Raw genomic sequence first — 12323 nt, 5'->3', positions numbered from 1 at the left:
TGGCGGCTGTTCAAAAGTTTTATAATTATACCAGAGCACTGATTTGGTTTAAGTAATAGTGTTGTCACAAACATAATTTCGATTGGAAATATTCAAGCTATGAGGATCACGTGCAGGGTAACACGCTTCGCTGAGGTTCAAGTCTACAATAACAAGTCACAATAACATTATGTTATATTGGTTTGATAGTTAGGCTACATGTGTTAATTTATCACATGCTTTTATGTCTTTAGGGTGTATTGGGTTTGTTTACAAATTTATTTATTCTGTTTTTTTATCGTTGCTATCATGGATAGCCATAAGACCAATGTAAAAATAACGCTCAGCCAAATTCCATGGATTGACATTCATCAATCATTAAACTAAGTGTTTCTCATATAGAAATGAATCTTCACAATTTCAAGTCTATAGGTCACAGTGTCGAAGGATCTTGCGGACAGACATTCAGAAATGCAATTTTCCCAGCCCCACGAGGGATAGGCTTCGTTAAAACCCAGCCAATTATAATATTTGGTAGTACGGCAACCCAACTGTCGTTAAATCTTCTTTTTCACGAGGATCAATTAAACACCCCCATCAGGTACAAGTATGGTGATATGCGGTATACAAATTGGTCTGTATCGGCCATGGATCTAAATTCTCGTGAGCTTTGCCCGTAAGTATTAATTTTGAGTATAGTAAACAGTTATTAAGCCGAGATCTTCTTGTAAATAATTATATTACTGTAATGTGCAGTAAATGAAAAAAGTAACTGCCTTCTTACCTTTTTGTTTTTGATGATTAAAGCTAGTAGTGGAGTTGCACATGCATAACCCGTCTGGGGAAGCAGTTAAATTTTAGTATTTAATGTTTTAGGCGGCTTGGTGGTGAACATTTGTGATCAAGGATGTGATGATTAAAGCTAGTAGTGGAGTTGCACATGCATAACCCGTCTGGGGAAGCAGTTAAATTTTATTATTTAATGTTTTAGGCGGCTTGGTGGTGAACATTTGTGATCAAGGTGTGATGATTAAAGCTAGTAGTGGAGTTGCACATGCATAACCCGTCTGGGGAAGCAGTTAAATTTTATTATTTAATGTTTTAGGCGGCTTGGTGGTGAACATTTGTGATCAAGAATGTGATGATTAAAGCTAGTAGTGGAGTTGCACATGCATAACCCGTCTGGGGAAGCAGTTAAATTTTAGTATTTAATGTTTTAGGCGGCTTGGTGGTGAACATTTGTGATCAAGGATGTGATGATTAAAGCTAGTAGTGGAGTTGCACATGCATAACCCGTCTGGGGAAGCAGTTAAATTTTATTATTTAATGTTTTAGGCGGCTTGGTGGTGAACATTTGTGATCAAGGTGTGATGATTAAAGCTAGTAGTGGAGTTGCACATGCATAACCCGTCTGGGGAAGCAGTTAAATTTTATTATTTAATGTTTTAGGCGGCTTGGTGGTGAACATTTGTGATCAAGGTGTGATGATTAAAGCTAGTAGTGGAGTTGCACATGCATAACCCGTCTGGGGAAGCAGTTAAATTTTATTATTTAATGTTTTAGGCGGCTTGGTGGTGAACATTTGTGATCAAGGTGTGATGATTAAAGCTAGTAGTGGAGTTGCACATGCATAACCCGTCTGGGGAAGCAGTTAAATTTTATTATTTAATGTTTTAGGCGGCTTGGTGGTGAACATTTGTGATCAAGGTGTGATGATTAAAGCTAGTAGTGGAGTTGCACATGCATAACCCGTCTGGGGAAGCAGTTAAATTTTAGTATTTAATGTTTTAGGCGGCTTGGTGGTGAACATTTGTGATCAAGGATGTGATGATTAAAGCTAGTAGTGGAGTTGCACATGCATAACCCGTTTGGGGAAGCAGTTAAATTTTATTATTTAATGTTTTAGGCGGCTTGGTGGTGAACATTTGTGATCAAGGTGTGATGATTAAAGCTAGTAGTGGAGTTGCACATGCATAACCCGTCTGGGGAAGCAGTTAAATTTTATTATTTAATGTTTTAGGCGGCTTTGTGGTGAACATTTGTGATCAAGGTGTGATGATTAAAGCTAGTAGTGGAGTTGCACATGCACAACCCGTCTGGGGAAGCAGTTAAATTTTATTATTTAATGTTTTAGGCGGCTCGGTGGTGAACATTTGTGATCAAGGATGTGATGATTAAAGCTAGTGGTGGAGTTGCACATGCATTTAACCCGTCTGGGGAAACAGTTACATTTTATTATTTAATGTTTTAGGCGGCTTGGTGGTGAACATTTGTGATCAAGGATGTGATGATTAAAGCTAGTGGTGGAGTTGCACATGCATTTAACCCGTCTGGAGAAACAGTTACATTTTATTATTTAATGTTTTAGTCGGGTTCGTAGTGAACATTTGTGGTCAAGTATTCAATGGCAGCACCCATTTCGTGGGCAACATTTGAGGTTACCAGCTTACATGTTCATCGGCATGCAATGTCTTTGCTTTCATATAAAAAGAATGTTAAGCAATATATTACGATGTTTTGAAGGCTCTGTAATAATTAAGTCGGTTAGCGATTCATCTTAGGAACATTGTCATCATATTATACTAAAGGAGTCAGAGTGTTTTTATACATTATTATTATTATCAGCCCTGAAAGCTAAGATTGATGTATTAGTAGTAGTAGTATACTCTCCTGTACTTCAGGTTTCATTGTTTGACTTTATTTTATTTTATTTATTAACGGTAATACATCATTTTGCAGATAACGATATTAAGATGGCAATATAAAGTATAGAAAAACAATACAAAATTATCATTAAGGAACCATACAATAACATGTTGCAAGCACGCCAACCAACATGTGCAACAGCAAGCCAAATCAATATGATAACTTAGTGTCCTAAAACAGTGATCCAATAAATAGTTGTAATACGGGGAAAATCACATAAATGATAACAACAATAACAGTATTAACAATAATAGCAATATCGAACATAACAATAACAATGAAACAACGTCAACGTAAAGCATAAACATAAAGCATTAAGTAAATAACATTAATTGACTGTATAAGGGAATCAAATCTAATAACAATAACAAAATATAGAAGATAAGGTATGCAACAATATAGTACGCTATAATATAATAGGCCAGAACGATTTAGAAAGTAAATTGATCAAACTCAGATGTAAACCAGAGGGCTTGCCTCCTGAAGGTCTCTGTTGTTATGTGTCTAATAATTTGACGTATTTCACTACACAGGTGGTTCTTTTTCATCTGTTTCACATCAATAAGAAAGTGGGATAAAAGTTTTTCGTAAAAAAAAATTAAGTATCTTCTCGTTTATTTTGTAGGTTTTGTCGTTTAAAATGTTGGTTATTATTGGCCACCCAGCTTACGTGCAGTTGTAGGTCATAAATGTCCTGACTGTGGATAATATTTACAATAAGTAGTTTGTCCTTGCTGTAAGAATGTAAGTATGTCCATAGGGCAACATGAGGGGTCAAGGGGCCAAGTCGCGGGGTACACGCTATCAGGTGATTAGCAAGTCTAACTGAGGCCGGAACTGGGGCTCTTGTACGAGATATTATTGACAACATGGCGGTGTAATCTTTCACAGAAAAAAGTTAGCGAGATTCGCAATTATAATGAATTCGTCAGGGAGATCTAAAATACTTACTGAATATCTTTGCAGAGCGGCCAACTGATTTGGCTCTGTAGACTTTATGCGTTGCTTGGGCGTATATAAGGGGGGGGGCTGAGGGGGCCCAAGCCTCACCCTGAAATTTTGAAAGGCAAAATTATAATTGCACCGAGTAGTTTCTAAGGCACAGCACATTTATGAGGTATTAAAGCCCAACAATTTCCCGAGAAAATATTCTCGATCCTCTGTTTTGGAGGGTTTTTCACCTCCTACCCCACTGAGTGTGTTAGCTCCCCCCGAAATGATGTTCTACGTACGCCACTGTACGCACTATTTAGGCTGGGTGTGATTCATACTCGTGCAAAGTACAATTTAACTAAACATAACGATAATATATGTGAATACAGAGTATAATAAAACTCTCTACACAAACTGTTTTTCCTTCTGTCTGTCTGTCAATATGTTATTGTTCTTAGTTTTTTTTATTTTTTATTTTTTTAAGAGAGAAGCCGATCTCCTTTTATGACATATTCTGCCCGTCTTCATACAGTACAAGGTCGATGGTACTGATAAAAAGTGCAACGGTCACTGACAGGATTCGTACCTGCGCTATCTCTATGGGTCCAACGCCTTAGACCACTCGGTCATCGGCACTCCCAAATACTTATATTTATTGTTTCTGAAAACAATAGAGATAAAAAAGTCCTATTTGGTGCAATTATTGTTTTTACAGTCTCAATTCAATACCAATGAAACGTAATATAACGTTGGCACATCAGTTTGGATGGCAGACGTTTTGAGTTTTTAATGGTTAATGACCTAAACTCTCATAAACTTTTGAAAATAATTACAGACTAATTCAAATGACATCAAGATAACACAAATCGGTCTGTAAATAATATAGATATAGGTATTGAACTGTTGTACTGCGCAGTTAATTATGCCTATGACGTAAATTATAACACGTTTGCCGTGCATTAAAACCGTTAAAACCTTATGCATACAATATTTTACCTATGCGTATGATTTAGGTCTTTAAATGTTTGTAATTTAAATGTGCAAACAGTTTATTATTCTTTACAAAGTATTATAATATTGTGCGTTTTTACTGTGAGAAGCTTTAGGTCTAACATTTAAACGGCTACTAATTTGGAACGTGCTATCATCCGTAATAACATTCACTTCATTTGAGACCGCAGAGCTATTATTGTACCAAATTTGAGTTTGTTAAGGGGAATTTGGTCCATTAGTTGCATTTAGATCTTGGTCAATGGAACAGTATCTTAAGTTTGCGTAGAGAGTTATGTTACACTTTGTATTTATGATTTCCTAGGAACTTTTAGAGGTCGGTTTTAATGCACGGTTTTTATTGCCGATATTGCGCAGTTACACTTGCTCTTGAATTGTTTATTTTTACCAATCTGCCCGACCATCTTCATTTCAGTTGAAGGCATCTTAGTGTTATTTGTGTAATATTTGTGAATTGTGTGTAACTATTACACAATTCTGTTCTTCATCCATCCGGTATCATCTATTCTGTGGACATGGTAGGAGTATCGCGTAACAGGCTTCTCTGCAGCTTTCTGGAACATTTCAGAACTCTACGTCAGGTTATTTTCTTGTCATCGCGCGGTCAGACTGGCAAACAGACATGGTATTTGTTCAGCTCCTCGAGTACATAGCCTTCAGGTAATAATTAGGTATTATAAATATTATATTTAGATACTAGCATTTACCCGCGGCTTCGCACGCAATTTCGTAGGTTTAGCACCTTTATGAGCACTTCTGGTTCGAATTAATTATATTCCCAACGCCAATATTGAGTTTGCCTTCTTCCTTTTCCGTCTTCTATGGTCATTGTAATTTACTTCGATGTTGGTATTTTGTGTTCCATTACTGATTTTTTATCAAGAAAATACTGAAATAATAAATAATGGAAATTACATCATGATGGTCATTATTGTGTACCATTATTTAATACATATTTTCGCAACACTATTACTCGTTACTGGTTAGCATAAGTTTAATCTGGAACTTAACGTTCTTGGAACAAAATTCCTGGCGGATTAATAACCTAATTGTCACACGTAATAATCTTTTCTCCCTTGAACTTTGTAGTGGAACATCTTGCTGTCAAGCAACGCCACGCGCGCCTTGTCTGTAAATAAAATTTATATTTTCGTAAATTAATTTATATTATACTCAATGTTAAGTGCTCTTTAACAATGAGTACAACTTCGAGTATTTCCAGTATTCATTTTTTAGACTTATAGTCTACTAATCTTTACTTTTTCCAACTACAGCTGCAATGTCGAGCCAAGATGCTGACGCCGCCCGTGTGTGTCGATATCGACTCGAAGGGTAGTCAACTTAAAATGTTTAGTAAATGATTAAGATTGTAAGCAAAACTCCAAAGAACATTAGAAGCATTAGGCTCACCCCCAAGATATCATTTAAGTTCATTATAACTCTATTTTTGAAACAGACGTGGCAAGATATTAATTTATTTTAACATCTAGAAGTGGTGCTGTACGTTTTAATGGCCGCAATTAAACTTCTAAGTAAACTTTGCAAATCGAGTATTTAGTACTACGAACTCAGTGGTATCCAAATACCAGGTATTTCGTCCATTCGGTACAACTGTTCATATTATTTTATAAATTGAAAAATTGTAAAATGGACCATTTTACATTTTTGTAGGCTGAGCAGTCTTGCGAACCACAACAAAATTATAAGAAGACGCATAATACACGGAAATTTGCGTTATTATAAAGTGTTCTACCCCTCAAGCTTTAATTTCAAGCAGACATTTATCTTAGACAAATATGCATCATAACTTAGCGCCTTCAAATAGTGTTTTACTATTTAGCATACGTAACGATCTTGTAATTGCAGTTTATAATGTGCAGGCGCTTTGTAATCTTTTGGTGATGAGTTCCCTCAATGGGCATAGCATATAAACTTTCTCAGTGGAAAAATACATAAACATACAAATTCCTCACGTCACTTTCAACGCAGCAGGCCTTGAAATAAGTTGGATCCATTGCATTGAGGTTGACATGTTATCGGAACTTCTCACCTTGCCTGCATTTGCACAGCCATTTCAGTGCTAAAGGCACTCGAGAAAAATACTCATTAATATAGGAAATTTCATACATTTAGGATTCTGTAGACTTTTGTACTGGATAGGTAGCTAACTGATTTGAATATTCAATATTCTAACACAAGCTATTCTCCAGATATTATGGGAACAGGGAAAAATATTTTTTAATTTACCCTCACTTATTGATTTCACTAGCGCTCCGCCTGCTAGAATTAGCATATTATTGTACTATTATTATTATTTGAATGTTAGCTAAAAATAATGGCTAAGAGCTATAATCCAGAGACCCCCACGGAAGACTCCAAGTCCGATCACTTGAAAAAGTAAAGGTATTAAATTTTTTGTTGCAACGCACGTGCATTGTAATAATATAGCCAAGGCCGTACTCAGTGGGTGGGGACCTGTAGGTAGGAGGTGCACCCCCACCTCCCCTAAATTTGTAATAATGCTGAAGTTTCATAAGACCAAGGTTTCATCGCTAACTAACCTGCCTCTTACACAAAACCTTTTGAAGGCTACGGACTTGAGAATAGGAACATGAGGAAACGTTTAGTCTAACATTCGCTATTACTATAATTCTTTACTTTCAATACCAGTTGAGTTTTTAAAGACTAGGCTGTATATTTCTTAAAGAGATATAGAAATACAATGGTTGTGCTGCGTACTTCTACTATTTACACATGTTTTGAAAGAGTTATTAATTCATTAATTTCGTTATAGTCAAATTGAGGTCCAAATTAATTAAGAACCAGTGTAATTCTTTTCATTTTAAACGTCAAGTGAATTCAAAAGTTGTATCTACATCAAACATTCTTTTGTTTTTGTTCAGTTCAAGTCACGTTGTTCTGTTCTGCTCTGATGCCAAATGCGGCTTCGGTGATTCAGTCGCCTTATGGTAGTTTAAACTTGTCTTAAGTTTTTCTGATACCTGAAGAAGAGTGTAGATTTTTATACTCGAAACGTAGAGTTTTTATAACATATAACGATAGTAAATATCCTAAATAATGTTATCCGTTTTAAATAATGCATCGTCAATAATACATTTTTAACAATGAACAATAGCAGCCAATAAAATAACTTTATAATAAGTTAGTTGGTTTGCAGAACAAAATTTAAAGGGACTAAGAAACCATAAGATTCGCGTTTAAGTTTTACTAAAAGAGTAAGACTAATTTAAAGTAGTTCTCGTAAAATTCTCATTAATTTATAAATTAAAGAATAGGAACTATTCTTAGAAAAAACATTTGACGAACACTCATAAGCCTTTTGGAACATCAATAAATTACAAATTTAATTTTAGTATGAAAAAGTCTAATAAAATAACACACTCTACTGATCGTACTGTGGGAAAATATATTATCTTCTTAGGCAATAATAATCTGAGCAGCTTCATACATCGGTGTGAATAAGCCATAGCACACTTTCCAGAATCCTATTTTCAACTAATTAAACAGTATTAACGTTCTTTAATAACGACTTGACACTTAAAACTAAACTTTCCTAGTAAATATTTGTTTTTATTACACGTCGTTGTGCAATGTAAAGAAAAACGGCCAAAACCTCTATTACGTGATGGCTTACAATCTGAAGTAAGTAATATTGAAAATACTATCGTCAGTTATTGCTTACGTTTGTGAACTATTACGTACTGCTATCTTATACTAAATGGTAGCTCATGTGAGTATTAATACTCTACACCAAATGTGAGTATTAAACTCTCATTCACCTACGGCCTTAGGATACGGTTATCTTAAAATACCAGGTATTCATGAATTCATAACAGATAACACTTCATATGTCCGGTTCGTTGTTCATAGGGACAGCACATGCGAGCGAATCTGTACTTGTGGAACCTACCTTGTAATCGGTTATTCACTAGGCACCCGAACTTGCGATGATGTGTCGGCCACAAACACTAGAACTGGCGCGGGGGCGGGTGCGTGACGAACTGGCGGCCACAGGAAGCGTGTCGTGGTCGTAATAAAACAACAAAAATGTCACGAAGTCGATCACAGTCGTGGCTGGAATAAAAACAAACCTAACTTCAAATTGGGTCGGGTAAAATTCGGGAATTATCAGCGCCCAATGATGTCCCCTTGTTCCATCCGCCCTCCCTCCCTCCGGCGATAGTATCTGACAATCGGTCATTGTGGCGAAAAACCACCGCGCCGAGAACTTGTTGCGTCGTCGTGATTCGTTATTGACGTTTTCCCGCGCTGGAGGGTGGGCGCGTCGCGCTGCCATTGGCCGGGACGCTGATAACAGCGACCAATCACGTGTCGGCGCCGATGCGCGGCCTCATTCTGCCGCCGCACTCTGACCATGACGATTGTTTGGGTACAATCAAAGTTTAGAATGGGATTTTGAAGACCTAGATACAAACATTACTTTCACACTTATTACGAAAATAAAATTTCATAAACTATTAAATAATCCTTTTGATGAATTATGTTCGTAAATAAAGTGTATAGCGTTTGCTAAGTGTTTCTTATTAAATACCGTATAAAAGAATCGATAATTTATTCAATTAACAAACCGCATAATTTGTTTCTTTCCTAATGAGGGTCCACAAAGAATCATGTGCACTGTCTTTTGGGATCAGAAAGATGTTTTGCTAGTTGATTTTCTCCCAAGAGTTGAAACCATTAATACAACAAGGTATTGCGAAACCTTAAGAAAACTAAGACGGAAAATTCAAAACAAACTTAGAGGAATGCTCAGTAACGGAATTGTGTTGCTCCATGACAATGCTTGGCCCCATACCGCTGGTGACACTCTAACATTGGTTCGACAATTTCGTTGGGAGCAGTTCAATCACCTGTTCTACAGCCCGGAATTGGCACTATATGCTTACCACTTGTTCCTGCACGTGAAAAGCGATATAGGCGGCCAACGATTTGAAACCGACGGTGAAGTGAAAACTGCCGTGAAGTCGTGGCTACATTCGACTATATATTTATTAGTATTAGTACACAGGACTTGTAATGAATTTACATAAATGTTTATATTATAACAAAGTACAAAATAATTTTGAATTAAAAAGCCAATTTCTGCTGCTAATGAACAATTTTAGTCCAATATTTAACAATCGTTCAATGTTCCTACAGCTACAGCCAGTAAGATTGCAACTTTGAAACACGTCAGTATACTTAGCCCCATAAGGCCAAATTTGAGTTTGTACTTTTTAATAAATAAACTTAAATATTAAATAAAGTCACTATTTTGTAGATAGTATACATTTTTGCACAGTGGAGTAGTATCCTAGTTTTCTACACGTAACGTAGCTATGTGGTTTGTTGAAGGGTTGATTCAATGTGAATGTTGAGTTTAGTACCTACCAGAGAATATGCGGCAGCGCCAGATTCCAGAAACTGCAAGTGAACTGGAGCTAAACTCAACACTCACACTAAAGGGCATGGTGTTTAATTTAGTTACTAGAGCTTTTGGTAAAAAAAGGAAATTCTCTCTATTCGTTGAAAGCTTATGTAACATACCTTCTGTTCTATTAACTTAGGACAAAAAGCTGAGGGAAGGCAAGCCTCTAGCAGTCAAACGTGCAGGGGACGGTAATATCTCACGTAGACTAACAGTAAATTCTTTTAACCCTAAGGAAGTCCTACATACTCCAACAATAACTTTCCGCTTAAAATTAGATAAACTTGTTTATTTAAATACCTCGATATTTTAGGTAAGTATTGTGCTATAGATTATTGTCCAGACAATGTGATACCTCGCTTGTTACTTTGCCTAGTGTAGTTTTGTAAACCATAAGTGAACTTTTCTGGAGTGTAACATAGCTCAGAGTTTAGACATAACATTAAACATAGGTTAGACATAATTACTCATATTTATGTAAGTAAAGTAGAAGCCACGTTAAACTTATTGAAGCTCATATATATATATATTCAAACGATCATGTTGACGGTTTCCTCCATGGATTCATTTCTTTTTTGTTTTTAACTGTATTTAGATGAGAAAAGATAGAAGTGGGCTTTGAAGGATAGGAAATATCAGGTGAATATTCTATAAACAGATTGTAGCATTTGCTATACACAGCTTCCATTAGCAATCAATAAAGGTACACAACACGAAACTAACAGCTATGTTTAACATTGAATTTAAAATTTAAAATTTATCTTTCAGGTAGTCCTATTTTTCGACGTTTTTCACGATGAGTTTCAGAGCATCAACAATATCTAAAACTGAGGAGCAACGAGAATCTGTTGTCAACGAATTGACTATAAGAATAACCGAGGCTTTCAAAGTGTACGATCACAACGGGGACAATACGGTGAATCCCCGGGATGTGGGGACTATCATTCGCTCACTGGGATGCTGCCCGACCGAAGCGGAAGTGAAAGACATAATCGTACAGTCTGAAGATCCGGAAAAGGCCGGAGTGGTTCCTCTCAGATATTTTCTGCCCGTGGTCGCTCAGATCATCTCCGACTTCAAGATGAAGCCGTCTTCTGCAGAAGATCTCCTTGAGGCCTTTCAGACTCTGGATAAAGAAGGGAAGGGTTTTCTGGAACCCCAAATGATGGCTAAGGCCATGATGGAAGAGGGAGAGTCCTTCACGCAAGAAGAGATCGAGGAGATGATGACGCTAGCAGTAGACCCGGTGACTGGACATATACCTTATGAGTACTACATCAACCAACTTGTCGTAAATGTTGAACCAAATATTTTTTCACTGGTACCGAAAAAGTCCGTTGTGAAAAAGAGGAAACTGGGAGAAGGTTTGGTTTAAGGGAAAAGCTCAAATATGTGTCTCAAATATTTCTGTTATATAATGTATAGTAAAATATGAAATACTAATAGTGTCAAAGCTGACTAATAAAGTAAGTAAATTAGTACATTTGTGTTTATCCTATATAAAAGAGCTGTTGTCCTTAAGATGATGCTGTTCCAGATGGACAGGCTGTATCAGGTTTAAAATGTAATTATCCTACTGTGCGTACTCGTGGTGAGCGAGCTGACTCAAAATAGAGAAAAAAGACTGAATAGTGAATAAAATGTTTATTTCACTTAAAGACTATAACATACTGTCTACAAGATCAATTAATTGACTTTAACATAAGAAAGAGTCTGTACACAGACTCATCTGGATTACAATGACATTGGGCGACGGGTGTGGTTGCATAGATTGAATATTTTTAGGGTTTTGGAACGGAGGGATTTGTGACCTTATGGCACCCAGAATGCACTTCCTGGAGTTGACCAAAATGAAGAGTCGTTCAAACAGTAACCGAATATGAGATGCTGCTCATTGGACTGTGATGCCAAAAGAATGTCATCGATATAGACGTAGCGTACATATGGCATTTATGTTTCAAAACATCATCGATGAATTGTTGGAAGGTCTGTGCTGCATTGCAGACTCTTAAGGTCATAACAGGGAATTGAAAAAAGCCAAAAGACGTAGTGATGACTGTCAACATATCGACGCGAGAAATGTGAATTTGATGGTCAGCAAGAACAAGATCTATAGTTGAGAACATTTTCGCAACGTTGAGTGGGTGGGAGAAATTCTGGATGTTGGGAATCGGGGAGCTGTTGGAAAGGACTTAAGGGAGTTAAGGGCTTTTTTAGCGTTTCTTGGGAATTGCATGTAGAGAAG

The 12323-nt window shown here is 36.7% G+C and overlaps 1 protein-coding gene across 1 annotated transcript; it reads left to right on the top strand.

Annotated features, from left to right (window-relative positions):
• Positions 1-420: 420 nt before the first annotated feature.
• On the top strand, positions 421-11551 carry LOC124366611 (dynein regulatory complex protein 8-like). Its single transcript, XM_046823207.1, has 2 exons — positions 421-655; positions 10847-11551. The coding sequence occupies exon 2, from the start codon at positions 10875-10877 to the stop codon at positions 11451-11453; it is 579 nt and encodes a 192-aa protein (XP_046679163.1). The 5' UTR covers positions 421-655; positions 10847-10874; the 3' UTR covers positions 11454-11551.
• The last annotated feature ends 772 nt before the right edge of the window (positions 11552-12323 follow it).

Source organism: Homalodisca vitripennis, chromosome 7, assembly GCF_021130785.1.
Source record: "Homalodisca vitripennis isolate AUS2020 chromosome 7, UT_GWSS_2.1, whole genome shotgun sequence".
NCBI classification, from domain to species: Eukaryota; Metazoa; Arthropoda; class Insecta; order Hemiptera; family Cicadellidae; genus Homalodisca; species Homalodisca vitripennis.
The sequence above is the reverse complement of the archived record's forward strand: the minus strand, read 5'-3'. Positions and strand labels throughout refer to the sequence as shown.